This window comes from Carettochelys insculpta, chromosome 6, assembly GCF_033958435.1.
Source record: "Carettochelys insculpta isolate YL-2023 chromosome 6, ASM3395843v1, whole genome shotgun sequence".
NCBI lineage: Eukaryota > Metazoa > Chordata > Testudines > Carettochelyidae > Carettochelys > Carettochelys insculpta.
Window position 1 is genome coordinate 42,845,973 of NC_134142.1, and position 27,861 is coordinate 42,873,833.

The 27,861-nt window shown below is 48.5% G+C and overlaps 1 protein-coding gene across 2 annotated transcripts in view; it reads right to left on the reverse strand.

Moving 5' to 3' along the window:
* Positions 1-16,765, reverse strand: part of IFT43 (intraflagellar transport 43) — a 59,017-nt gene extending 42,252 nt beyond the window's left edge. Inside the window, exons 1-3 of one of the 2 annotated variants that reach the window (XM_074998786.1) lie at positions 16,716-16,765; positions 15,787-15,879; positions 216-283 (exon numbers count right to left, since the gene is read on the reverse strand). In XM_074998786.1, coding sequence (XP_074854887.1) covers positions 216-283; positions 15,787-15,879; positions 16,716-16,748 — 194 coding nt within the window. In that variant the 5' untranslated portion in view covers positions 16,749-16,765. Of the gene's footprint in view, positions 1-215; positions 284-15,786; positions 15,880-16,202; positions 16,391-16,715 lie in introns of those variants that run through there. The other variant, XM_074998787.1, reaches the window with a different exon arrangement.
* Between the last annotated feature and the right edge of the window lie 11,096 nt (positions 16,766-27,861).

The following is a 27,861-nucleotide window of genomic DNA, read 5'->3' on the forward strand; positions in this document are numbered from 1 at the left end:
AAATCTGCATGCCTGAGCAGAGCAGCACATACGGAGAGTCAGTCAGTCAGATGCCCATTGTTCTGGGTTGGGTGTTCTGGAGGGTTCACAATGGCAGAGACAGAGATGGTGTACCAGGTTCCAGGAGATCACCCTCGTGACAGCAAGCCCTAAAGGTGATGTTCAGTCAATCTATACCCAAGCCCACTTCAAAAAAGAAAGAAGGTGGTACTTACTTGGAAGGTGCCATTACAGGATCATCAGCCCAGCCTCCTTGCCGTCGTGGGGGTTTAGGTGGTGGGACCTTTACCAAGAAGACACACACAAGAAAGAAAACATGTTATACGCAGCTCCAACCAGACCACTCCAGACTAGATTCACTTATATCAACCCCTGCAAGTTACCCAGCAAGAAGCTGGAGTCCAATACTGAGGTAATGTATTTAACAGTGTTTCACAAAACAAAGGAATGGAAATGCTGCAGGGCAGGTTTTGAAGTGTCTAAAACATAGGAAGCACTTCTCCAACCAGGGACCCAGCTGAGCCTCAAGTTCACATACCCAAGGCTCAGATGCTGCCTAGACAACACATGCCAGGTGTGGTGGCATTCCAACGTGTGAGTCCTGCCCTTTTCAGGTTCATCTAAGTACCGTAACTGAGCAGTTAACTATTGTTAAACTGCATTCATTTGTGTTTCATAACATAAGTGCATAATATATACACTCCCTGCCTCAAGACACACTCTGGTCAACACAGGCAGATAGACAGAACAAGACACACTAGGAACGCACATTAGGAGACTGAACTGGATTTTTAGAAGATGATAACTATCTTGCACCCTCCTAGGACGTGTTATATAACAATGGCAATGGGCAGGTGGGGAACTGTGGCTCAAGGGTAGGGCCATGAGTGGAGCCAGTAGGTCCCTGTTTTGTGTGTCCAGACCATGATCCCTGCAGCTTTGGGCCCAATTCCCCTCTCACATGGTACTGAAGTATAAAGCACCTGATATGGCAGGGGCCTTGGCAGTTTGCATGATATGCAGTAGAGTGTGTGATGGGGCAATGGAGTACAAAAAAGTTCAGATTTTAAATAACCCCAAAGTGCTCTGTCCAGAGAATCCAGGTGGGCGATAGAGATTTGTAAGAGCACAGTAATTCCAAGGGAGCCTCAGTACTTAGGCAGGGAGAGTGGAATAGGAATGTTCTCTGAACTTTGGGTAAGCAAGAGGGAAGGGATTGGTGAATATGGAAGATCTCTGTCTCAGAGTGTGGGGGAGGGCATAATACTGAGCAAGGCCAAGGGTCACTTGTTTCTCAATGAGAAAAGGTGGGTGGTAACACTGAGGCAGAAGGTCTCCTCTGTTTATTTCTAGAGTAAAAGTATTGTTTGAGAGTGTGGGAAATGGACACAGCCTGCCAGGGGCAACTGCTGCCTGCAGTAAGGACAGGGCACGACCCTGCATAGCTCCTTAGGAGAAGCAAAAATAAGCATTCTCCAAAAATAAACAGGGAACAGAAATGAGCTGGGAGCTGCAGTCCCAAAATACCAGCTTTCTTCAGCAAAGGGAGCACAGGAGGGCAAAGGGACGTGAAATGCAGGAAATGGCCTCCTTATATGGGCTCATCCGCAGGGGACAGAGCTCAGTCGACTGGAATGACCATGTCATAGAATGCAAAGCCTTCAGAGCCCCAAGTGAATGGAGTTTTCTGATCTTTATACGATTCCTTCGGATTCTTAAGATGCCAAACTACAGAAAAGGCAGCAGTGCCAAAAAAGGAGCATTTTGAATTCAGATTATTTGTGTGTTCCCAAGCCCAGAAAAAAGGGAAGGGGGAGCAAACCACATGGGTGCATGTAGATACAGAAAACTTTATAGTCACATACACCTCACCCTCACATCTCTTCACACAACTGTCCTTCCTCATACATGCAGCTCTATATCCCCACCACCACCACACTCAGGCTGCTTCTACACTCACCCTCTCCTGTTGAAGTAGCATGATGATGAGGCAATTCAAAGCAGACTAATGAGGAGCTAACATGCATATTCAGCGCCATATTAGCATAATGGCAGCCATGTAAATTTCAAAGTGCAGACTCTGAATTGCTGATTGACAGGGTAGATGCAGACAACTTTGAAATAAGTACCCCACTTCAACTTTCCCTTATTCCAGGCTCAAGCAGCTGGTGGGCAGGTGAGCAGCTGGCCCTGGCAGTGTGGGGCTTACGGTGGTAGGTGGGCTCCTCTGGCAGTGCAGAGCTTGGGTGGGCAGGTGGCTGGCGCAGGCAGCTCTGGCAGCTGGTACGGGGCTCAGGCCGCTCGCCAGTTGGGGCTGCACCAGGCACCTGCAAGGGGCCAAGAAAAACTATTTGTGCTTATTTTTAATTGACATTTTCATATCAAGTTTTTGTGTTTATTTTAAATTACAAATTGAATTGTTTGTTAAAAGGGGGGTTGGATGATGGTAAGAAGAGGTGGGAGGCATGAGGGTTTCTCAAAAATCAAAAGGGGGGGCGTGATGCCAAAAAGTTTGAAAACCACCAAGCTATATTAATGCTACCAAAGAGTCAAGAGAGGACATCATAATTCTAGTCTCTGTCCCAAATCAAGCTTCCCAGAGTACTTGGGGTTTAATCCCAAACTATGAAGGTCAATATTCAGGTTCAAGATTACTTCAGCTGAGGTACCCAACATCAGAGGCCACTTCTGAAAACAAGCCCTAGTCTAGAACTATGTAGTTGGGGTTTTAACCCCACTGCCTCCACTCTCCTTACAACCTCTCCCTACTGAATATACAGACCATATGACTCAATGTCCAGAACACAAACCCTACATTATTCCAACAGCCCTTTTATTCCTGTGGCAGTAAGACCAGTAATTCTGTTACGATTATGTACAAGGAATAGTCAGCCACAGTAATGGCCAAGCCAACAATCAGTGGAGGATCACTGGCTTTGCCTATTTGCCCATAACATACTATAGTAGGTTAGTGTACCACACACATTTTTAAATAATAACAATTTACTTTTATTCAAAGGCTTTAAAAACTATAATATAGCACTGTGATTATCTAGTCTGACCTCAGGTATAATACAGGCCACAGGATTTCTGTGAATTAACGACTTTTAGAAATATATATTTTCTTTAAAAATCTAATCTTTATTTAAAAACATTCTAATATGGTGAATCCACCACATCTCTTGTTCCAATTATTAATTAGTGTATTTTTGTATTAAAAAAAGGAGGTACCAGTACTCCGTACTGTCATTAAAAAAAAACCCACTGATTAATTATATAGTGTCATTTATCCACAAATTTCTAAAGTGTTTTACAAATTAAAATGCAAACATCATGTCACACATCACCACCAAAATGCAGCCACTTCAGAGGTAGATGTGGCTGCCCCAATCAACCCTAAATAAGAATTCAAGATAAAAGGTGAAAAGAATATAATGTCTTTTTGAAACTGTACAGGGAATTTAGGGATACACTTCTCATGTCTTGGCCAAATTCCACCCTAAATACCCCAAGTTTTATGAAGAGGGCTGTAGGATAATGGTACGAGAGGATAATGGTAGGTACAAGAAGCATGTCCACTGCCTCTCTTTGGAACGTGAACAGGTAAACCTTTCAGGAGGCAATTGGTGTTACAGATACAGATTATGGATGCACTGGGTCCTTTCCATGCAGATTCTCCAAAGGGACTGGAGATGTAGATTCATTTTCCTTCATTTTCACAGCACCCCTTGGAAGCCATCAGCACTCTGTGCAAGAAATATGAACTCAAATGACACCAACAGTGCATGTGTCAGAGGGCATATGGGCCTCAACCCCAACCTAAGTGGCCATGACAACAAGTAAGCAGTGGTCCACCCCATGTATTTCATACCTCCTACCCAACCACCGGACAGAAGCAAGAAGCTCAGCTTCTGACCAGGCAATAGCTTTTGCAGGGCATGGAGAGCTGGTGGGCAGGTGACGGTGTTGTTTGTAGATGCCTTGCTTTTATTTAACAACCATCACATGGTGTAGAGAAAGAAGGGCCAGGCTTCAGTTCCAGTCTCCACAATAAATCACCTAAGAAAAGCTGTCTCCACAGAGAGGTACCAAGAGTTAGTTTTAAATTATCACTAAACAAAGGAATTCCAATTCAGTTAGCTCCAGTACCTCTTGACAGCCACGCAAAGAAACCAGTGGATATGAACCCCACACAAAACAAGACATGGAGAAGACCCGATTCCTTGTTCTAACCAAACCAAATCCCCTAGCTTCCTAGGATAATGGAGAGTGGTCTGCACCCGCAGAACCCCTAGGAGACTCTCTCTCATAAGGCCTCGTTAGAAAATAGTAACGCTGCCTTTAGCAAGTAAGTGTCCAAGGAATTCCCCAAAGATCCTAAATTCGTGGAGCACTGGGTCTTCACCTCCCCTAGGTCCCCTTTTCCTCCTACTAGCCACTTACTGTCCTTTACTAGGAAAATTGGGTCAGGTGCATCAAGATGGCAAGGAGCCCACTTAGGGCTTCAAAAGGTCTGGACCATCATAGGGGATATGCAGCAGCTGCCCATGTTGTACAACTGCTGTCAGGATTTCATGCAGTAAAATAAATATTGTATCCAGCTATGTAAATCAGGCCCATGTTTCTGCCCTTTCAATGCAGTACACATACTGAATCATACAGCGCCCTGCCCATCCCTCCAATGCCTTATATAGTTCCCTCAGTGCACTCCCCACAATGACTTATCCTTTCCAACCCTGGAAGTTACAGAACAATGTCCCTCCTCACCCCAAGGTTACACTGCAATGTCTTATCCACCCATTCTAACCATACAGCAAGGTCCCCCTGTCAGCTTGCTATTCTCCAGGGCCACGTACTGGTGGTAAATGTTCTCATCTCATCAGTTCCTTTAGTGGGTTTGGGTTGGAAGCATTCAAAGCATGAAATAAATGTATGGAAAAATCTTGTAATAAAACTATTTCCCATGGGATTCCTAGGGTCCTCCCAACCCAGAGAGTTACTGAACAACTCAACGGCCAAGCACGCTGAACAGGGAGGATGCTACAAAAAAGGCTTGGAAATGTGGCTGATTAGAAGAGCTATTCTGGTGAGACAGAAGGAAGATGTCATTGAAAAGCCAACAGATAACCTCAACATGCTGAAAATAACCGTCTTGCAAGCTGGCCACTCGGGGAGCTGAGGAGAGTGGAAGAGAGGCAATACAAGGCCTCAGGGAGCTCCAAGCCATATGATGGGGGGGCTTACACTGGGGAAATTGGCCTAATTAGGGAACATGTGTTCAGCTGCATTTTTCAGATTCCTCCTGAAGAATCTGGCCAACTTCCAGATGAGCAGGCCCAAGGGAATGGCTAAAAGATTAGCATGTTCGCAGGCAACAGAGAACCACATGGAAAGAGAAGCAAGTCCACTTCAAAAGTATACAGGTGTAACAGCCTATTACTTCCCATAGGCTGGCTCCCCTCTGGTGGAGGATGCATCTTCCAATAGCAGACAGTAACAGAATCCAGACAGACAGCAGAGTCCCCAGGACATGACAGTAAGTTCAGCCCAGGCCTGTTTACTCAGCAAATCTGGGAGGGCATTCACAAATGAAGACACCTCCAAAAAAATACAGCCTCTCTCTCAGGTTTTGCTGAGATCCTTGTCACTATGAGAGCTACCACCCCACACCATGTAAAGCTATGGTAGCACATCCCATAAAGAAGAGGGTTTAGCCCCAGTTGAGGGCTCTTTTCTAGATGAGCATCATGGGAGACAAGAACCCTACAGAATAAGAGATTTTAATTAGATTGTAAGGTCTGTGGGGCAGGAGTTACTTGTTGCTTGTACAGCACCTAGAACAATGGTGTCATGGTCTATGATGGGGACTCCTAGGCACAACCACAATACATATAATAACTAATAGGAAGGATTAAAGCACCTTGTTAGAGCAAGACATGAACTCTTTCAGTTCTAAACTCCCCAGAGCAGCGAGTGTTGGGAGAGAACCCAGTAAGGTGCAGGTGCTACCTCAACAAAAATCAACCCCCATTGGGATATAACCACTGCTAGGCATATATAACAGTGAGCTCAAAAGTGTCTCACTCTGACTTCTTTAACTCTTGGAATGGAATGGCATAGGGTCATCTAGTTTCTGGAAAGATTTGGGGTGCCCAATGAAACCAGAATGGAGTTTACCACGTAAACATGACTGGAAACCCAAATATGGTACAAGACAACACTTTCTGCTTACAGGCTCTGATCCTGCCAAGTCCCATCCAAGTGAGTAAGTCTCAGTCACACCAGTAATGCTACTGATTTTAAAGGGGCTCCTCACTTGTACGATCAGGTCCGTGCTGAGTATGTTACATATATAAAGTACTTTGTTTTATATTCTCCTCACTTGTGTTTCCAACAATTCCTCAACTAAATAATCACGAGTACATTCTGAAAATGATCCATTTAATTTAAATAATTTAGATCTTTATCTACATCTATAGATATACAGACAGACCATGACCATCTGCCTGTGAATCCGTACATCCGTGAATCCATTTGTTCAAGAACTCCTCTGAAAGCATATGAGCTAGGGCCACCAAATTTAGTATGCAGATTCCTCTTACCTGAACTTAAAGCAAGGCCAGGGTTTGGTTGTGCCAGGAAAATGGGATGTGCCTGGAATCGGATGATTTTTCATAACATGGAAAGGGTGGTGGTTGAGAAGAGGCAGAACTGTACTGCTGAGTGAGCACTGGGAGCAGCAAATGTGGGAGTTGTGTGTGCAGCTGTACTACAGAGTGACCTCAGGGGGAGGCCACAGCAGGAAGAGGGTCACCACCTGGGGATGGGGCTCTCCATATTGCCAGCCACTTGGTCAGGTAAGTGGCCCCCTCACTCCCAATAGTCCCAGCTCTTGGCTGTCCCCAGCTAGCCCCTGAACTAACCCTGCCCCACAACCTTCAGACATCCCCAGCTGGTCACTGGACTGAGTAAGTGCCATCCTTTCCCAAAACTCCTCTGCTCCCGGCTCTTGGCTGCAATGCTGCATGGGGAGAGCCTTGACAGCGATGAACCTGCTGTGACAGCCACGCCTAAGCCAGACAGCACAGCCCAACCCCACCCCAGAGCAGACACTATGCAGGACCAGGAATCATAGCCCAGTCCTTGCCATCACAACCAGATGCTGTGGTGAGGCCAGGAACCACAGACCAACCTGCCTCCCACTCCAAGAGCAGACACCAAGGAACCAGAAATCATGGCCTGGCCTGGGCACCCCAAGAGCAGACACTGGGAACTGTGCCACCCCCACAACAAGACGTCAGGGCCAGGAACTGAGGTTGCCCCTCCCTGCAAAGGTATGCTGGGGCTGGGAGCCAGGGCCACATACCCCACCCAAGAGCCAGACAGTGCAGTCCTGCCCCACCCCCCAAAGACCAGTGCCATCTTTGCCACTGCAGGTGGCCCCAGTAGACCCTCCTCCCTTCAGGCCTCCCAGCTCCCTGACCTGAGGCCCCAGCTCTAAAGCCCCCAACCACTGCACTCACACCAGCACCCTCTATCTCCCTGCACTGAATGCCCCCCACCCCCCCAATTCCCTGTCCTCACGCTTGCCCCCAACCCCCTGGCCAGAACCCACTACACCCAAATCCACTGCCAAGCCCGCCAAATCCTGCCCTGATTCCTGCACCCCATGCCCCCTACTCCGAGGCCCCCCAACCTGCTACCCTATTCAATCATTTAAATACAGCACAAATGACTACAGTTAAGGACACAAACAATGCCAGGTATATCTGCTAGTATTAAATAATAAGCAGCAGCACTTCTCCACATTCAAGCTGATATTCATCAGCCTCCACACCTTCCTGCATACTATGTTATCCTCATTTAACAGAAGGGGATTAAGGCACAAATTGCAAAAGGAATGTGCCCAAGGTCACAAACCAAACCTGTGGCACAGTCAGGAGCAGACGCAAAGAGTCTTGGTTCTCTCCCCTTTCTACACTCCTCCAACGCACTCAGGCTGGCCAATGGCGGGGCTGGGGGGCACGGTAGGTAGTTGCCCCTGGGCCCTGTTGAATTGCTGCAGTAGTGCAGCACCAGCCATGAATGGCTTGGAGGGGCTAGCACTGAGGTCCTTGAATCTCTTACACCCCACCCCTTTAGCCATTGGCCCCACCATTTCCAGGCATGGAGCCAGGCCCCCCTCCCACCTTGCCTTGCAACTCGCAGTGGCTCTTGCTAGTGCTGGACACACTTTGACCCTCCAGATTATCTGTATTCACTTTCTTACCACAAAGCAGAGATACTGGGATAGCTCTTCATTAGCCCATTGACCAGGATCCCATCCCTTTGCTACATGTCCTAGGCAGCCTTGGAAAGCCAGCCCAGTGACTTATTGAACTAGCAAGAATTCAGTCAGAGCCAGGGGAGGCAAAACAAGTCCTGGAGCAGGCAGACAGATGAAGAACAGGACTTCAGCAGGCAGTCACATAAAGAGCACAAATGCTGCTAGTTCAATAAGCTTCAACCCCCCCAGTAGGGAACATACCGAATACAGGAAAAGCCCAGATTATAAACACTCAGTGCAGCCCAAAGGGAGTTCAGAGAAGGGCTACATGAGTCATCAGAGCGATGGAGGGGCCAACTTCAGACAGATGATTAAAGAAGCTAAGCATTTCAGCTTGGCTGATCAATGCCTAAGGGAGGGATGTACTGTAGCTGCCTAAGTCTGGTCACGCTTGATAGTAAGGTTCCATTTTTAATGGTCTTATAAAACATTGACAAATTATTATCAGAGAATATAAACATTTCATAGGCACAAGCAATAGGCATTAGAGATGGATATAAGCAACTTACTGATCCATCAGACCCTACAGCAATTAACCATTTATTTTCCGGTTATAAAATTATTTAAAAATCTAATATAAAGAATGGCCAGGTACCTGAAGGGTATAAACCAGTGGTGGGTCCACAGACCCCTGGCTACTCCTCTCCCACAGGTACCTCTCACACACTGGGGCACAGGAGCCCTACACTTCTTAAGCATCCCCCTTTTTCCATCATCTGATTCATGCTCTGAGCCCACTCCTCCTCCTCTCCTCCAAGAGCCAGAATGCTGTGAATCAGCTGTTCATAGTGTCCTAGCTCTGGGAGGAATGGGGGAGAGCGCCAATCAAGGACTGATGTACTCTGAAAGTGCTGAGAGGGAGGAGAAGGAGCAGGTAAGTGTGGGGCTCTGGAGTGTGAAAGGCATAGGGGAGGGGGCAGAAATGGGGGGCTGCAGATGGAACCCCAATAAGCTACAGGCTGTTGCAGCCCACTGAGGTGAAGGAGGGCACCTCCCCTCCTTCCTATCACACAACATCCCTGTAGCAATAACAGCTCACATGAAAAAGCCCCCTCAGGAAAGCATTGTTTATTTTAATGAAAAGTAGCAGCCAGGAGGAGCTAGTACCATGTGACCAACCACCTCTCCACAAATTCCCAGCACATGCTCAACAGGACCTAACTTGGGAAATGCTAACTTAGTGTGACACAGAGGGATGTAATTGGAACTAACCAGACAGAATAAAGAAGGTGAGTTAGGCTGATTCTCCTCCCAGCAGCAAGAAGAAAGTCTGTGGAATCATCCTCCAAGGGAAGTCCCATCACTTTAGGCAATAAAAACTGTCTGGGACACCACTTGGGGACATATAACATAACGAATGATCCTGACACAGCAGGAGAATGGGAGAAGTAGGTGGATCTTTCTTACCATACTGTTACGACATTCTGACAAGAAAATTCTGAATTGCAGTGCTTGCTCAATCTACAACAGGCATCAGATCGACTGAGAGTATCATCCTGTGGCCAGAAGTAGTGAAGTGCATGGCAGAGTCCCCTTTCCAGGCTTTCACCTTCACATGTCCTAACCCCTCCAAAATGGGACCTGATACAGGCTTCTTAGGATGGGAATAAAAATCCCAAAGAGGGGGCTGATCTCCCATAGCTTTAATTCATTAGACTATTGTCAAATGAGGACCTGGTTACAGGTGGTGCTTTGACAGGTAGGTGGCAGACATGTTCATTTCTCAGTTGAGCTTCCTCATGCACAGTAGATTCCATCACATGCAGAGGGCTTGACAACAAGCATCTAAACAGTCAACTTGTGCTGAAGTCAGTGCAATTAGTACCTTACAGGATCAGGCCCAGACACACTAGCCTTTGAGAGAGATTCAAATTACACGGACCAGTAAGATACAACGTCTATCAGCTGGTATTTAACCACACAGCTCAGAGAAGCCTTGGGAGGAAGACCGCACCTGCTTTGAAACGATGTTACTATTTTGAGAGGATGCACCCCATTTCCTCCTCACTCCTGGACTGAGGCAGGAAGCATTCCAAGCTTTGGAGCTCAATAATATTGCTCAGGTTGGATGCGGGAAAATGGGAAAGACGAGAGAAAGGAGAGCCACTCCAACTTCCGTCTGCAAGGGCTCAGCCCTTGCAGAATGCTCAGGTCCCTCTGGCCAGGGAAGTGAGAGACCAGCTAGGGTATACCATGCTACCACTGAAGTATTGGGATGCGGTGTTCTCCCTTCTACCTTTCCTGAGCTAAAACAAGTGTTTGTATAACTAATATACAAAATAAGCAGCTTTAGCTGGGCAATCAACTCCTAGGCATAGGCAGAAAGTGCAAAAGACCCTCCGCACAGAAGCTCTTCAGACAATTCAGGAGCATTTCCAAGCTTTCTGCTAGAAAAAAAATGTACGTTTAACTGGTTTCCAGGGCATTCTGATCAGTAGCCAGGATTACCTGTTCTAAATTAATACTATGAAATTTCCAGGAGTGCCTTTTAGTCATAGTCAGGGCCCTACCAAATTCACAAATATGCAAAATGTGTCACAGACTGTGAAATCTGGTGTCCTCCCACAAAGTCTGGCTTTTTGTGCACTTTTATTCTTTACTATACAGACTTCAGAGGGGTGACCAGTGTTGCTCACACTCAAGACACTGAGTCAAAAGGGATTGGTGGGGGGATCACAAGGTTAATTTTATGAGGGTCACAGTATTTCCAACCCTTACTGCTGCACTCCTCCAGAGCTGGACAAATGGAGATCAGTGGTTGTAATGTTGTCCAGGTGTCCAGTTCTGAAAGCAACAACCCACCAGCAGCAATGCAGAAATAAGGGTGGCAATACCACACCATATCATCCTTACTTTTGTGCTCCTGCTGGCGGTAGCTCTGCCTTCAGCTCCCAGCCAGCAACCACCACACTCCAGCTGCCCATTTCTGAAGCAGCACTGCTGCCAACAGCAATGCAGAAGTAAATGTTGCATTGTGTCAACCACTCCCTGCAATAACCTTGCATCCCTCACACGACTCCTTTTTGGGACAGGCCCCCTACAATTACACCACCATGAAATTTCAGATTTAAATAGCTGAATTAATAAAATTTACTATTCTTTAAATTATATGACCATAAAATTTGCCAAAGAGGACAGTGAGATGGGGAGGGCCCCAGTTACAATAAACTCATACAGAGGAGAATTAATTAAAATGCAGCTCCCGTCACATAACTCTGAAGTTCAGCATGAAACCCACACTTGTCTGATTCACTCCAGGTAATAACATTTCCCCAGGAGCTGGTGCAGTGAAAACAGAAAGGGTGCAACAAAGTACCAGCAGCAGAGACACTTCACAGAAAGGATAAATGTACACTGCTAGTCAGAACCCAGTTTGTCTATTGACCAGTCTCCTCAGCATGAGCACCAGCAGGCCTCTGCTACCCTTAAAGAGGATCTTTTACACTATGGGAGCCTGCGAAGCATAGCATAGATCAAATCAAAAGCCAGTATGCATTTGACATCCTGCTCACTAATTGCTGGTATTTTTTTTCTAGTGAGGACTCAGCACCTTCCCCAGCTCCTCTACTCCCATTGGCTTCAATCCTGAATCTTACAGCTCTACCATTGCAGTGGCAATATGCATGACCTCAACACAGGATGCATCATCTAAGAGGTCCCTATGAAACAAAGAATAGCAGAAGGAGCTCAGGGGTAAAAGGCGAATTACTGAGCTTGAGGCATGGCTGTACCACCTTTTACTCTCCTGTGTGAAAGTCCCTTTTAAGGCAATCTCCATCTACATTGACAGGTTAGTCTTGGAAGTTCCCCTCGGAAAAGCCAGCATCTACAGAGAAGCCTCTAGTCCCAAATGGTCTACCTTTTCTGGAGAGTCTTCGTCCTAAAATATGATCAGCAGGAGAGGCGGGGGAAAAAAAATGAAAGAGAGAGAGGAATAAATTGTAAAAACAAAAAGCATAAAAAACTAAAACATGAATCTCTGAATATCAGCTTGGAACAAATAGATGCTACACCTAAAGGATGCTGGGCACTGGATTCTCCCTGCTGCACGCCGTGTGTGATCATTGACACTCACCCTCTCCAGGTGTAAAACTTCCCCACTCATGATAACATTTCACATCTGCTTCGTGTGGGTATCAGTGAAATAGTCAAAGACAACAGAGAGTTTGGCCAGGTGCATTCAACTGCAAAAGCAGGAGAAGGCTGCCACAGATCAGATGCTTGTCTAGAGATTGCCTAAGAAGGAAGCCGAGTTACAAACAAGACCATCAGACAGTACATAAAGTCACTTCTCCCTAATGAATGAAAGGGCCCAAACCACACTCAGGTGCATGGGTGAACAGTGGAAGGAGGTCTGAGAAAATAAATACACCTGGCAAGAGCACAGGAGCCCAAAACCTGCACCAAGTCACATAATAGAGTTATATATGCAGGAAGGTGTATCCTCCAGATACCCTACAATAACCATGGTTCTCTATTGTGCATTACCCCCATGTTGCACTCTTGCATAAGACTGGATTCTTCTTTCGTCCGCTGGAACCATGTCAGCACCATAGGTCCTCTTGTGTCCCATCCTGTCCCCTCCACAGTTCCCTTAAGGCATAAAATGCTGAGCAGGCCCAACCATCCCTCAATTTCTTTGCCAGAGCCCAAGTGTTATCAGACTCTGTAGTAATGCAAGGAGGGGCCAGGTCATAGATTAGATGTGAACATCACATCTAAGAACCACAGTTCCTGAAAAGTAAATGTTCTTCAAGTGATTGTCCACATGAATTCCTCTTCTGGATGCTCCAAGGGAGGGGCCACATGAGACACACCTCTTAAATCTAGCAAACCGGGGAGTTCCAAAGCAGATGCTTTGGATAGAATAATTGTCAATCTCTCAAGGAAAAGTGGCCTGTTACCAGGCCCAGCAAAGTAGAAGGCACCACAAAGATAGTACTGACATGCAATATACTGGGGCTCTGAGTACAGAGACACGCAGTGCAGAGGCTATAGTCATTCAGCACAGTCTACCAAAATTCTCTTGGGATCCAGGACTTGCTATAAGCTAATGGGCCATCATCTTCTAACTCTGAAATGTCCTGACCTGACTTAGCCAGAAGGATGTACCTAACCCTAGCCAAAGAGGCAAGAGACGACAATTTCCTCCACTGGCTCTGGTTAAATCACAACCACCAACTGGGATGTGAGAGTCTCTCATCCTCTTGCATGTGTTGCTTTTCTTCCCCATCTTATTTCTTTTCTTGCCTATCCTTATATGTTGCCTTCTATCTCATAGGGACTCTAGTTTAACCATTCAAGTCCATATATTTTGTATCACTGCTGTGAGCTTGTGACCAAAAAGAAGCAGGACAATTCAATACCCTAAGCAGCTGAAAGCTGGTACAAGTTTGCCAGGTCTTAGACTAGCTGATAAAATTGTGTGCTCTGCCTATGTTTTTCCAGCTGTGAGGTTTCAAATGAAAGTCAATACCACAAGCAGACACTGCATTTTCTATCATTGCTGGTCTTTTCTCTCCCCTATTTAAACTGGTTTGTCTTGTTTTATCTTTTAGTAAACAGGATGGGATTTTAACAAAAGCAATACAAGCAGCTCCAGTCCATCTTAACTAACTTCTTCTCTCTTCCCCTACTCAAAAAAGGACAGTTATCTTCTGTAACACTATCTAAAAGAATGTCAAAAGAGACTGCTTATGGAGACACTCCCCCCTGTCTCCAGCTAAACAGAAAGGCTACGTCTACACGTGCACCCAACTTCGAAATAGCTTATTTCGATGTTGCGACATCGAAATAGACTATTTCGATGAATAACGTCTACACGTCCTCCAGGGCTGGCAACGTCGATGTTCAACTTCGACGTTGCTCAGCCCAACATCGAAATAGGCACAGCGAGGGAACGTCTACACGCCAAAGTAGCACACATCGAAATAAGGGAGCCAGGCACAGCTGCAGACAGGGTCACGGGGCGGACTCAACAGCAAGTCGCTCCCTTAAAGGGCCCCTCCCAGACACACTTTCATTAAACAGTGCAAGATACACAGAGCCAACAACTAGTTGCAGACCCTGTATATGCAGCACGGACCCCCAGCTGCAGCAGCAGCAGCCAGAAGCCCTGGGCTAAGGGCTGCTGCCCACGGTGATCACAGAGCCCCGCAAGGGCTGGAGAGAGAGTATCTCTCAACCCCCCAGCTGATGGCCGCCATGGAGGACCCCGCTATTTCGATGTTGCGGGACGCGGATCGTCTACACGTCCCTACTTCGATGTTGAACGTCGAAGTAGGGCGCTATTCCCATCCGCTCATGGGGTTAGCGACTTCGACGTCTCGCCGCCTAACGTCGATTTCAACTTCGAAATAGCGCCCAACACGTGTAGACGTGACGGGCGCTATTTCGAAGTTACTGCCGCTACTTCGAAGTAGCGTGCACGTGTAGACGCAGCCAAAGGGAACAAGAGATGCTGTTAAAATAAAAATCTTCAATACTTCACATTTCAAATGCTTTTGTAGCTCTTCCTTCTTTACTGTATCTCTAATAAACAATTTTAAAACTATGGGTCTAAACAGGCGGATCTCTCTGTATAACAAACCTTGTGTTGAGACTGTTCAATGCTGGACAGAGAGACAGGATCCCATTAACAGTTTTAACCCTTTGGACCCAGATAGTCCATCAAGCTTATACAGTAGCAGAATAGGTACTGGGAAATGTCCACTATTAATAAGCATCAAAGTTTCACATGAGTGATAGGTCATAAAACCCAGTAATTTAAGCTTCTGCCATGATGTTAGTTCCCTAGGGACAGAGATAGGGTTCAGCCTAACTAACCCGAGGAAAAACTATATATATTTTTTCAAGTATAACTTACTAACTCACTACTTCTTGTTTTAACTAATACCAGTACCATGCACAGAGAAAGGACAAATACTGCAGGGGAAGGAGTGATGGATGGTTGGGCCCTCTCAGATCGTTATGCCCTGGAGTTGAACAAGAGGGCTTCAAGGGCACAGGCCCAGTGCACACTATTGATTGCCCCAGAGAATCTGATCTTGTGAGCATGGGACATATGAGCAACAAGAGTAGAATCCATGTGGAAAAAATACTTGAAGAAAGCATTCAGCACATTACAACAGTTCATGGAGCTCTCCTGTGCAGAGTTACAGATTCCCCATATCAGCAGGTTCCATATCATGATTCCCCCATGGGAATCACCATAGCCCATGACACACCTCCCCTCCTCCTGTTCAGTTACACATGTTGGAGCAGCTAGGACTTAGACATTCCACAGCACATCTGGAAAGTACAGAATGGCGCTGTGAGCCCCAGCAATGAGAGCCAGACTGAGTCAAGAGCAGACCTCACCTGGTGAAGCAGGACGCCACAAAACATCCAGAAACCTCTAGGTAGTGGTAGATTTAAGTGGCACCTTAGGCTGCACACATGTTATGGTACATGGTACCCACCTCCCCAGTAGAAGCAGCAGAGGAATTCTTCCTGCTGAGATGATTCTCCTCTGGAAGGGAATCCTGGCGAGCCCTTCGGCCCATCTTTGGCATCTGGGAAGAAGGGAGGCATCGGGAAAGAGCACAATTACCAACAGTAACAACTTCAGGGCAGCACATACATGGCCACAGACAAGAAACAGAATGCAAATCACTTCCCAAACACAACACTAACGCTGCACCGTGAGAACCACCAACAGGTCAAAAACAACATCCTTGACATCAGGACCAGCATTTGTCCACTGCTCACCCAACCACCCATCTTCCAAGTGCTGCCCTTTGCCCAGCACACCTTCCCTGAACTGTATCAGAGGCGTGGCTGTGTTAGGCTGGATGGCAAAAACAACGAGAAGTCCTGTGGCACCTCACAGGCTCACCGGTATTTTGGAGCATAACCTTTGGTGGGCAGAGAGCTGCTTCGGCAGATGCGTGTCCTGAATGGACCCCGAGGCCAGTCCCTGCTCTTCTCCACGGCAAGGTGCATTTACAGAGACCAAACAGCCCACCGGCAACAGCAGGGGCAAGTGGCGGGGCGGGCGCAGCACTTAGGCCGCCCAGCGCAGGGCCGAGACCCGTCCGAGAGGAAGGCTGTGTCCTGGGCCTCTCCCCGCGCCCTTTGCAAGACGTGGGTCGGCTTTGACTAACTGCTACAGCCACGGCCCGGGCCATCTCGCGCGGTCAGTGCCGCCCGGGGGGGGGCGACCCCGCGGTGGAGTGGGGGCCGCAGCGCCGGGGGTGCGGGGCGGCGGACACAGCCCCGGGGAGGAAGGAGGCCCGGCGGGCCCAGCCCGGCATGCACCCCGGGGTAGGGAGCCCCAGAGCCCTTCTGCGGGCCGCCCTGCGCCCTGCGCTGGCCGAGCGACCCCCCTCCGCGGCACGGCCGCTCTTACCCCGGCTGCCCCCCTGCGCGGCTCGGCCTCCATCCCGCGGCCGGGCCTAGCTCGAGCCGAGCCCGCCTCCGGCGTCCCTAACAACCAAACCCCGCCCCCCCTTAAAGGGCCGCCGCGGGAGGGAGAGGCCGACCGGGGCAATGGGGTGAGGCCCCACACCTTCCCAAGGCCGCCAGCCTCGCTCGGCCCCCGTCGCCCGCCCCTCCACCCCCTCGCTGCTCGCAGTCAAATGATTTCCTCAGACTGTTCGTAAGCAAGAGGCACGTGTTGAGCAGCTAAACCCCGTTTAAACCGCGGGACAGCAGGGGAGCCAGTGGTAAAGAAATCCAGCACAGTGGGTGGCGAAATAGGCGCTCCCCTCAGGCTTGGTCAGCAAAGCAGAGAAAGACCCCAGGGTGGCACAAGCCACCAACATCCAGCCCAGCCCCTCAAAGCAGCCCACCAGGAGAACCCCCATCTGCCAGGCAGCCTCCTCCACTTCCTGCGACATCAAATCACCTTCAAGGTATACACCAGACTGTGCAACAAGGAAGCAGGCAAGAAAGGGCCTCCCAACCCCAGAAACCCGGATTTGCTGTCTGAAAAGCTATGTTGTTGTTTCCGTCTTCATTTAATGAGGTGTGCGTAGTGGCTAGAATTGTCCTTGATGGGGATACACAAATGGTTTGGGGGTGTGATTGGGGTCCATGAATGGTTGGGGGGATAATTGGGGATCCACACTAGAGAAAAGTTTGGGAACCACTGTTCTACAATCTCCTTGTGTCCTCAGAATGGCCAAAAAGTCAACAATTGTCTTTTCAGATGGTGAGAAAGGATTATAAAATGGATCATAGAATCATGGGGCTGGAAGGGACCTCAGGAGGTTATCTAGTCCAGCCCTCTGCTTCAAGCAGGATCAACCCCCACTAAGTCATCCCAGCCAGGACCTTGTCAAGCCAGTACTTAGAAACCTCCAGGGAGGGAGAATCCACCACCTCTCTAGGCAACGCATTCCAGTGCTCCACCACCCTCCCAGTGAAATAGTTTTTCCTAATATCCAACCTACTCCTCTCCTTCTGTAACTTCAGACCATTGTTCCTTGTTCTGCCATCTGACACCACTGAGAACAGTTTCTCACTATCCTCTTTAGAGCTCCCCTTCAGGAAGTTGAAGGCTGCTATTAAATCTCCCCTCAGTCTTTTCTTCTGTAAACTAAACAAGCGCAAATCCCTCAGCCTCTCCTCATAGGTCATGTGCTCCAGCCCCTTTATCATTTTTGTTGCCCTCCACTGAACCTGCTCCAGCACATCCCCATCCTTTTTATACTGGGGTCCCAAAAACTGGACACAATATTCCAGATGTGGCCTCACCAGTTCCAAACAGAGGGGAACAATCACTTCTACAGATCTGCTTGAAATGCTCCTCCTAATGCACTCCAATATATTGTTAGCATTCTTGGCTACAAGGGCACACTGCTTACTCACATCCAGCCTTTCACCCCCATAACCCCTAGGTCACTTTCTGCTGTACTGCTGCTTAACCAGTCGGTCCCCAGCCTATAACAATGCTTGGGATTCTTCTGTCCCAAGTTCAGGACTCTACACTTTTCCATGTTGAACTGCATCAGATTTCTTTTGGCCCAATTACTTTAAGCACTGTGCTGTTCTCTCTCCTTCACAAATCACACATAGATAGTCTGAGAGGAAAAATTCTGATTAGTTGCCCATATGTAGCTGAAACTTCACTATTATTCCAAGAAAACACAGTTGTCTCAATTCTGGGGCTGTGGGTTTTTTTGTTGTTTTTTTTCCCTAAGTTAAATGATAATTAACAGATGCTGCTGGTGTGATTGTTTAAACCCATTTCTATATATTCTACGTCATCAGTTTGGGCCTATTGTGCCAGAGTTTTTCTGTACCATTCTTTTCTTTTTGGTGTGTTTGACTATCACTTAATCATATTTGTTTAGTTTCATCTTCACGTCAGTAAAAAATAGCACGTTACCATTCTACCACTGTGACATAGTCAAGTCTATTTCCAGTAAATTCCCATATATAAAATAATATTGGTAATATCCATTTGGTTTGAGAATCAAATCTGATCATATAGAACAGCACTGGTCTAATCCTCCTCTACCGCTGCCTGTTGTTGTTGTTGAATAATCCCTGTGATTTGACCTATGACTATACAGTATTTTGGTCCAGGGCCTCCTTCAGACCTGCTGGGCCTGGAAATTAACTACATGCAAACATTCAGACACATTCTACCACTGCAGTGGTACAGGACTTTGAGAACAGTATTTCCGTCAGAAGCAGAACATCTCTGAAGGCCAGGGGCCGCATTCTTGAAACTTCAGATACACTTGAAACACAACAGTGAAATATAACGTACCCAGAGAGTTGCCTATTTTATTCTCTAAGCAGTCAGTCCACACTATAGGATCCATTCCACTGAATTTAAGGGCTCCTAAAGTCGATTTTTTACAAGGAATAATGCCAAATTTGACCTTGCATGGTAATGTAGATAGAGTACTGTGAAATTTGACATTCCTGGCCTCCTGGAGGTTTCCCACAGTGCCCCAAAGTGACCACTTTGGCCACCACTTTCGGATCCACTGATCTCCAGATGTGCAGGAAACAGCGCCAGGAAAACTTGAATTTCTTTTCCTGTTTTGCTAGCGTGGTCAATGGAGCAGGAAGCACACCTCAGCAGCACATCTAGCCATGAATCCCCCAGGGTGCCCAAGAGCTCCAGCATGGAGCATGAGGGAGATCCATGACCTTATTGCTGTGTGGGGTGCATCTGTGCAAGAACTGTGAAGCATCAAAAGAAATGCAGACATCTACATCAAGATTTCACAGGGCGTGGTGGAAAAAAGGACATACCAGGAACACCCTGCAGTGGCACATAAAAATAAAAGAGTACCCTAGTTTGTGCTTTATCTGTTGGGACATTGATCCATAAGCATTCAAGATCATTTGTTTCTAAGTTGTCAATTACTCAGAAGCAAGTAGTCCATTTTTTACACAGAGTGCTACACCCTCTCCCTTTGGCCTATTTATCTTACCATTGCAATCATGCAAATTTTCCCACCAGGTTTCACTAATACTAAGCAGAGTTAATTTAAGAGCATAAATTTGATATTTCAATTCCTCTTCTTTAAACAGGCTCCTAAAAATCAATTCTGTACCTACTTACAGGAGGAATGTCCTTGTCAGCAAGCTTGTTGTGTTTCTTGCAAATGACCCAAAACGTTGACTCTTTCTGACAGGACAGCAAAGGGTATTTATTTTTCCAGAAATTCTGGGTAATGTGTATATGTCTAACTTTTTCCATAATCCTCAGCATACACTTCTGTATCATGTAATTTACATGTGGTTAACATATGGCCTTCAGTATTATCCTCTGTTAACTGATACTGTTGTTTTTTAACACACACCAAGACTCTATGTATGTTATTTTTTATAAAAACATGTTTTAAATAGTGTGTGAGTCAAGGACTAATTTGCAAATTAAACTGCCTGCTTTGGCAGTGGCAACTGAGTGTGTAACTGCAAGGCTGTAAGAAAGCATTAGAGAGAAATCACATCCCTCCAAATCATCAAATTGTGTTTTGCATCATCAGCAGATAATCACACTGTAGTTTACTCTGTTACAAAGTCTGTCTGCCTTGACTAGCAAATTAAACTCTTGCTTGCCTTTCTGACAAAAGTAAATGCTTGCGTTGTCTAGCTCCAGCCTATAAATCACAAGCCTCATTTTCCTACTTAAAACTAAACTGTATCTTGCCACTGCATCTTAAATTTGCAAGACTATAAAGGTTGCTATACATGTGTAGTGGGCTTTGCTTGGGGTCTGACAGGCCTAGTGCACTTATTGCAGCCAAACTCTCTCTCTGAGTCTTGGGACAGCTGTACTGGGCAGTCCCAGGGTAGGCTGTTAAGTCACAGATGACTGTCGCCTGCCTCCCCTCCCTCCTCCATCTCTCAGATAGCTGGGTAAGGAGGCAAGGGTAGAGAACCCAGGGCTTCACTCTTCACAGGGTCATAGGCCAGGGCCCAAGGAGAAAGAGAGAAAGGATGGCTCAGTCCCTTCTGACTACCTACCACCCCAGAAGCCTTCCCTAGGCTCCTTCCTACCTTACCTGTTTTCCCTTCAGTTTGTATTCAGAACCTCAGCTGGTGGTTCTCAGCTCTTCTCAGCATACTCAAAGGATCCAGTTGCTCCCCAAAGAGGGATAGGGAGAAAGAAAGTAGTAGGTCAGGTCCCCAGTCTTCTGGCTTGGTCTTATTCACTCTCTCAGTCCTATAGATCACTCTGTCACAGTGGCTACAGCCTATCTCCATTCCTGCAGCCAGGTTCCCCTTCACTGATTGTCAGAGCTCCCTTTTAAGCAGGTGCTCCATGGAGAGCATGCTTGGAAGCTACTGAAAGGCAGGGCTTTCTCGCCAGTACTGCTCCACTTCTTGAATCTTAGTTGTGGGGTCTGTAAATGCCGTCACACATATCCCACTCCAGCTGGGAGCCCTGTGATCACTCTGTTTGGATGGGTCTCCTCCATCCCATGAAAAGACATATGCTAGCTTGTGGTAAGGGCCTGCTTGATATAATGTCTCCACTTTGTATGGTTTAGTGAGAGGAACGCAGCCATTGTCCAGTCCACAGGTTATGATCGTTTGTGGTGTTCAGTCACAGAATGGACATACGATCAATCGAGAGATGGAATCGTTGTCTGCTAAGTAATAGCGGAGTCCTTCAATGGCCAATTTCACTGCCAAAGCCTCATTCACTACAGTGAATATCCAACTTCCTGAGGAAACAATATCCAGCTGAGGTGAAGGATTGGAAGTTATTCTCCCTTCTCCTCTTGGGACACCATGGCCCCCAGGCCAACAGCAGCAGCATCTGTTGCAGGACTACAGGTTTTGAAAAGTCCGAGTAGAACAGGACGAGCTCTCGAGTCAGCTGATCTTTCAGTTTCTTGAAGGCCATGGTACAGTCCTGAGACTAGACTTTCTTGGAGCTGCGCCTTTCACCAAGTCAGTCAGGGGCCATTATAAAGGTTAAATCCAGAATGACCCACCTATAATAGCCAGCCAGTTCCAGGAAGAAAACTGGATAGAGTATCCTGAATCTACTGAGCTGAGGACCCAGCAGTCTGAGTTTGGGAGCTTGTTGCTGTTTGGGTGGCCTTGGCTCCATTGAAAGGCAGACCTTGAGCAGCAGTTTCTGCCATTTCTACCCCTGTGCCTGTTATTATTGTTACTATCCTGCCTTTGCTGACCTGGATAGTATCAAGAGGAGGTGGAGGTCTGAATTGTCTTTGTTGTGCTGGGAACTTCATGTGAGTCCCAACAACTTCAGCATAGACCGTGAGTCCTTTAAGCTATGCAGCCTGGAGTCCACGCTGGGTGCAAACAAACAGTCCTGGGCAGTCAAATGGGAGGTCCTGAATGGTGGTCTGGACCTTAAGCAGAATACTGGATACCTGAAGCCAGGTGTTGTTATGCATAACCACCCTTGTAGTCATAGTTCGGGCTGTGAAGTCTGCAGCATCCCGGGCCTCCTTGTCTCCCTTGAGTAGGGCTCCAAACTCCTGTTTCAAGTCTGAGGGGAGAAGGTTGCAGAACTTTCCAATGGCCGACAAGGTATTGAATGCATAGTGGCTCAACACCACCAGCTGATTTCATAGAATCATAGAATATTAGGACTGGAAAGGACCTCAAGAGGTCATCAGGTTCAGCCCCCTATTCTCATGGCAGGGCCAAGTACTGTCGAGACCATTTGCCACGCGTAACTGAATCCCCTGAGATGAATACATCTTCCACCAAAGAAGTCCACCTTTTTTGCCTCCTTACATTTGGTGGTGGGGCCTGGCTGACCTTGACATTCCCTGTGGTTGACCACATCAACAACTAAGGACCCAGGCTGCAGATGAGTATATAAGTGTTCGTGGCCAGCCATGGGAAGAAAAATTGCATCTCTCAACCCCTTGGGATGTAGGAAGAATGGAGACCGGCATTTGACACAAAGTTTTGTTGTGGCATTAATTGTTTTAATGGGGGTAAAGCCACTCTGGAAGAGCCATCCACTGCCAGAATGTCCACCATCAGGTCTGCCTCTTCCACCTGCATGCTTAGGTTCTTTGCGAGCCTACACAGAAGGTCCTCGTGGTCCTTAAGGTCCATTGCTGGCAAGGATGTGACTGAGGCCCCAGCCACAGCCTCTTCACAAGGGAGGAGGATGAGGATGCTCATGGCACTGGGCCCTCTGGGTCCTTGGCCTCCCCAAAGGAAGCCTACATCCCAGAGTCCTGGATGGCAACAGGTAGTTCACTGCCCCCTGGGATGACTGGCTCCATGACAGCTGCACAGAATCAGGAGGTGGAGCTGCCACCATGCGAGACCTCCACAGACAATGTGGCACCCTGAGACCCACAAACCATTGATGTGGCCCTGGAGCTCTGAGCCTGAGCCTAATGATTGATCCATAGGGTCCAGAAGGGGCACTGCACATTGCCCTGCCAGAGAGGAGGCCAAGACTGCACAGAGGTGGAATGAAAACTCTTGCAGTGTCATGAATGGTGCCAAGAAACATGGAAGGAACAGTGTCTGGAGCACAACCTATAGCTGCTCCTATCCAAAACCAAGGAGTTGGAATCTGAAAAGTCTTTGGATGCTGACCATGATGGTGCCAGCACTGATGCCAGTGCCCCTGGTGCCAGAGTGTGGTGCCATGGCAACATGAATCCCTACATCACAAAGAGTTTCCCTGGATGGTGGGTGGACCACCATCAACACCACAGATGTTGGTGCCTGCTGAGCCATCAGCACTAGAGGCTGCACAATGACCGGTACCATGGTCATATGTGGTGCCATAGGACCCATTGATACAGGCTGTCCTGCTGCCATAGATGGTGTTCTGGTGCTGGTGCACTGGGTACTGGTGTTGGTGCCAGTGTCTGGGCTGGTGCTGGTGTCATTGGTGTGACATAGATTAACTTGGCATCCAGCGCAACTCACTTAAGTAATGGGCAGCCTCGAAGGTGTCCAGAATTGAGGGCAAGTCCATCTCCCCCTCTAACTCCCCGACTAGGGATTTGATGGGCACTGGACTCAATGAATGGACTCCTCCACAGGGCTGGAGGCAATGGTGACGGAGCACAGTGCAAGGGCTGGCTGCAGCCTCAGTTCTCATGCACTGGCCAAGATGCAGAGTGGCCCCGTCCACCTTCTTCTTCTTGCATAGCACTGGGGAACACGATCAATGCTGCGTGCTCAGACCCTGTAACCCAACAGGAGAGCAGTGCGAGTGTTTCTTTGGCACTGAAGACTCACACACCGAGACAGGTGCACTGGAGATGAACAGTACCTGGTCCGATGGTTATAGTGCCTCCTCCATTAACAGCCACTTGAGGTGAAAATCTCTGTCTTTCTTCATCTAGGCCTGAAACCCCTGTCAAATTTGGCACTTAAATGTCTGGTGCTTCGCTCCCACAGTCTTCTTGTGGGTCGCCTGTAGGCATGGGCTTCCCACACAAGTCACGAACCTTAAACCCCAGGGCATGCGGTCTGGGATGGAAGGCTTGGGGGGGAATCCCCAAACCAACAATCTACAACTACTAAAACTACTATCTACTAATGGTAACTATCAGCTATGAACAACTAAGCACAAAGAACAGTAAAGCTGGGGAGTGCGCTTGCAAAAGTAAGGGCTAAGTGCTCCTCTGACCATCACTGTGGTTAGAAGAAACTGAGTGGGGCGAGGGCTGTTGTATATAGGCACCAGCATATCAACGTCGCTCCTTGGGGCTCCACAGCCAGCCTGATGGGTACTGCTGGGGGCGGGAAGTCTCTGGCGATTGTGCACACAGCATGCACACCTATTGGAATGGGCATGAGCAATCACTGGAAGAACAGTCTTTGTGTCTTAGAACAACTCTTCAGAGAGGCCCAGTTGACAAGTCACAGTTTGTTTACCTTAGTCCCCTGGGTTCTCTCAGGCAGCTGGGCAAGGAGAGGAGGACGGGGGTCCTGGATCCTTCCTCTGGTTCCATTAGGTCCCAGACCAGGACCTAAGGAAAGAGAGAGGTGAGGGGTGATTCAGTTCCTTCTGGCTCTCGCTCAAAATCAGCCTCCCCTAGGCTGCTTGCTAGTCCTATACTACCTGTTCCCCTTCAGTTTTGGGCGTGCCCTAGTCTTCTGCTTGTACAGTCTCAGTAATTCAGAACCTCCGCTGGGGACTTCCCAGCTCTGTCTCACTACTTCCCCCTACTCAGGGAGAGATATGGAGTGGTTGAGAGGCAGGCTCCCAGCCAAGCGTGATAGGGCAGCTTCTCCTCCAGTGGATCATTCTGGCTCAGCACCAACAGCCTGTTTGTCTTCTTGCAGTCAGTCTGCCCTTCTCGTTCCATCACCGCCCCCATTGACTGCCAGAGCTCTCTTTATGCAGGTCCTCCATGTGGAACAGCTTCAGGAGCTGCTGAGGGGCAGGGCCCTCTTAGCCCAATACTGCTTTACCACTCCTTTAACCTTAGTGTGCGGTCTATAACCCCTACTGGCTGGGAAATTAAAGTATCACCTTTCCAACAATGAATATTGCCTTTAAACTACCTTCCTGTAGCTGAAAACCTCTGAGTCAATCTCCCCTCCCTCCAGTGACAGCAGGAATAGGCCAATGTCTCAGGCCTGCTCAGCTGTGTGCCTCTCCTTGGTATCCCTGACTCCCATGACAGATCATGACCATCTCCCACCACTTTGACTAGCCGATCGGCTCTTTTGCTTTCCTTAGCCCCTTCGCCAAGCTCCAAGCAAACAGTTCTACTTCAGATGACTTCCATCCCCTCTCCCCTCTAAGGAATTGTTCAGTCTGGTATAAACGGTTCATTTTTAAAACTTATAAAAAAACACGCCCGAAAACCCTAATGTTCCCAGAAAACTGTTGTATTTTAACATGACCACTAATCAAAATAAACTGTTATAGAGAACCTAGAGGTCACGTCAACCAACTCATACAACTTGCCCAGGCTATGGACCCTAAGTGCTAGCTCTGCTCTATAGCTGTGCCATGCTCCTCTTTCCCTTACTCCTGAGGCAGCTAAAGTCTTCTTTGTCCACTCCGGTTCAGCCCTTCAGACAACTCTCCTCCCTGCTATTCAGCCTGGCTCTTGGCTCCCTACTGTCCTTGTCTAGCGTTCAGAAACCATGGTGCTTTTAATGGCACTGACTTCCTTTGGGATGTGCTTTGAGATCTAGGGACGAAAAACTAGAAGACCTAAGAATAGAGAAAAAAGAATGATCCTGTGGACAGGTTGCTAGCCTAAGAGCCCCTAAGACTGGGATAAATGCCCTGCTGTGCAACACACTTCCTGTGTGATGTTGGACGAGTCACTTAGGTATCAGAGGGGTAGCCGAGTTAGGTATCAGAGAGGTAGCCGAGTTAGTTTGTATCTTCAAAAACAACAAGAAGTCCTGTGGCACCTTATAGACTAACAGATATTCTGAAGCATAAGCTTTGGTGGGCAAAGACCTGATGCATCTGAAGAAGTGGGTCTTTGCCCCCCGAAAGCTGATGCTCCAAAATATCTATTAGTCGGTAAGGTGCCACGAGACTTCGTGTTGTTTTTTAAGTCACTTAGGGTACGTCTACATCAAACCTGCCCCCACTCAATCCTACAGCTGCATGTCTCAGAGCCAGAGTCCATGCAAACTGACTCGGGGTCATGGGGTTGGTGGGCTGGAGCTAAAAATTGCAGTGTAGAGATTGCTGCTTGCCTTGGAGCCTGGGCTCTGAAACCTGACAAAAGTGGGGAGGTTCTCAGAGCCAGGGCTGCCCTCTGATGGAAATGGCTACATTACTTTTAGCCCCATAGCAACCCAAGTCAGTTGACCAGGGCCCTGAGACTCGCTGCTGGGGGGGAAGGGCAGGGGAGATTTTCTGTATCTAATTTTTTGCAGTGTAGACATACCCAAAGGCTCTCTGTGCTTGTTTCCTTTCTGTAAACTGGCGATAATGGTGCTTCCCAGGATAGGGACATGGAAGATTGTGGGGTGCTCAGACCCTATGGTGAGGGGAGCCATGTAGGCACTTAGAACAGAAAGCATCCCTACTTGTCCAGGCCTTCTGAATCTAGGCCATAAGCTTTTATCCACCCTGCCACAAGAACCATATCTAACTGCTCCTCCTCCCACCAACATTCACCATTGTCTGGATATACTACTATTCCCCCCTTTCCCAGACCCTGGTGCCTTCGCCTGGATCCCCTCCCCAAGCCTATTAAACATTACCTGTCCAGCCCTGTCATCCCTCACCTCCAGCCCCTGCCCCCTCCCTCATGTCCCTTCCCATTCCCTGGTGAATCCCATCCCTCCAGCAGCTCCAGCATTGCTCACATGGAAAAATCACATCAGCAAAGTATGTCGTGTATTTTTAGCTTCTTTTAATGCAATTTAGCAGCTGGAAATCAGCGGAGGCGCCAGCATCAAGTCACCCGCCAGCTCTCTGCGGACCACCAGCGAGGGCTGCAAGGAGCGAGGGCTGGGAACGGCGGGGGTGAGCAGGCTGCCGCCGGGCCGCGCCACCGCCATGTGCTCCCCGCCAGAGAGCGCCATCGGCCTTACCAAAAGCCCCACCCTCGGCTCTGGCCCCGGGAGCGTGGACCGAGCTGGGCTGCGGAGCTGCCCCTGCTTGAGCACGATCCAAGCGGTGCGGGGCGCTGAGTCCGCCCCGGCCCATGCCGGGCTGGTACGGGCCTAGGGATCTGCCAGCCCGGCTGGGGCGGCGGGTTTCCTCCACAGGCTCACCCCCAAGGCTGGCCCTAGGGAATGGGGCGGCGGGCCAAGCACGGAGGCGGGGCGGGGGGAGCGGCGCTCCGCTGCCACGCACCGCCGCGCCCCGGAGCAGCAGGGAGCAAGCGACCAGGCAAGGGCCGGGGGAGCGAGCAAGACTGCGCTGAAGGGAGAATGTACCTGAGGGCAACACATCCTACCCCCACCCCCGCCCCCGCCGGGTGGGAACCAGCCAGCCCGCCCGGCGGGGGAGCCCGCTGCGGGCTTCCTACGGGACCTGCTTCCCCCGCGCCTGTGGAAGGCATCAAGCCCGGCTGCCTGTGAAGGCTGGGCCGACGGGTCCCTCCCCCGCCAGTCTGCAGCCCCGCCGACGTCATGGG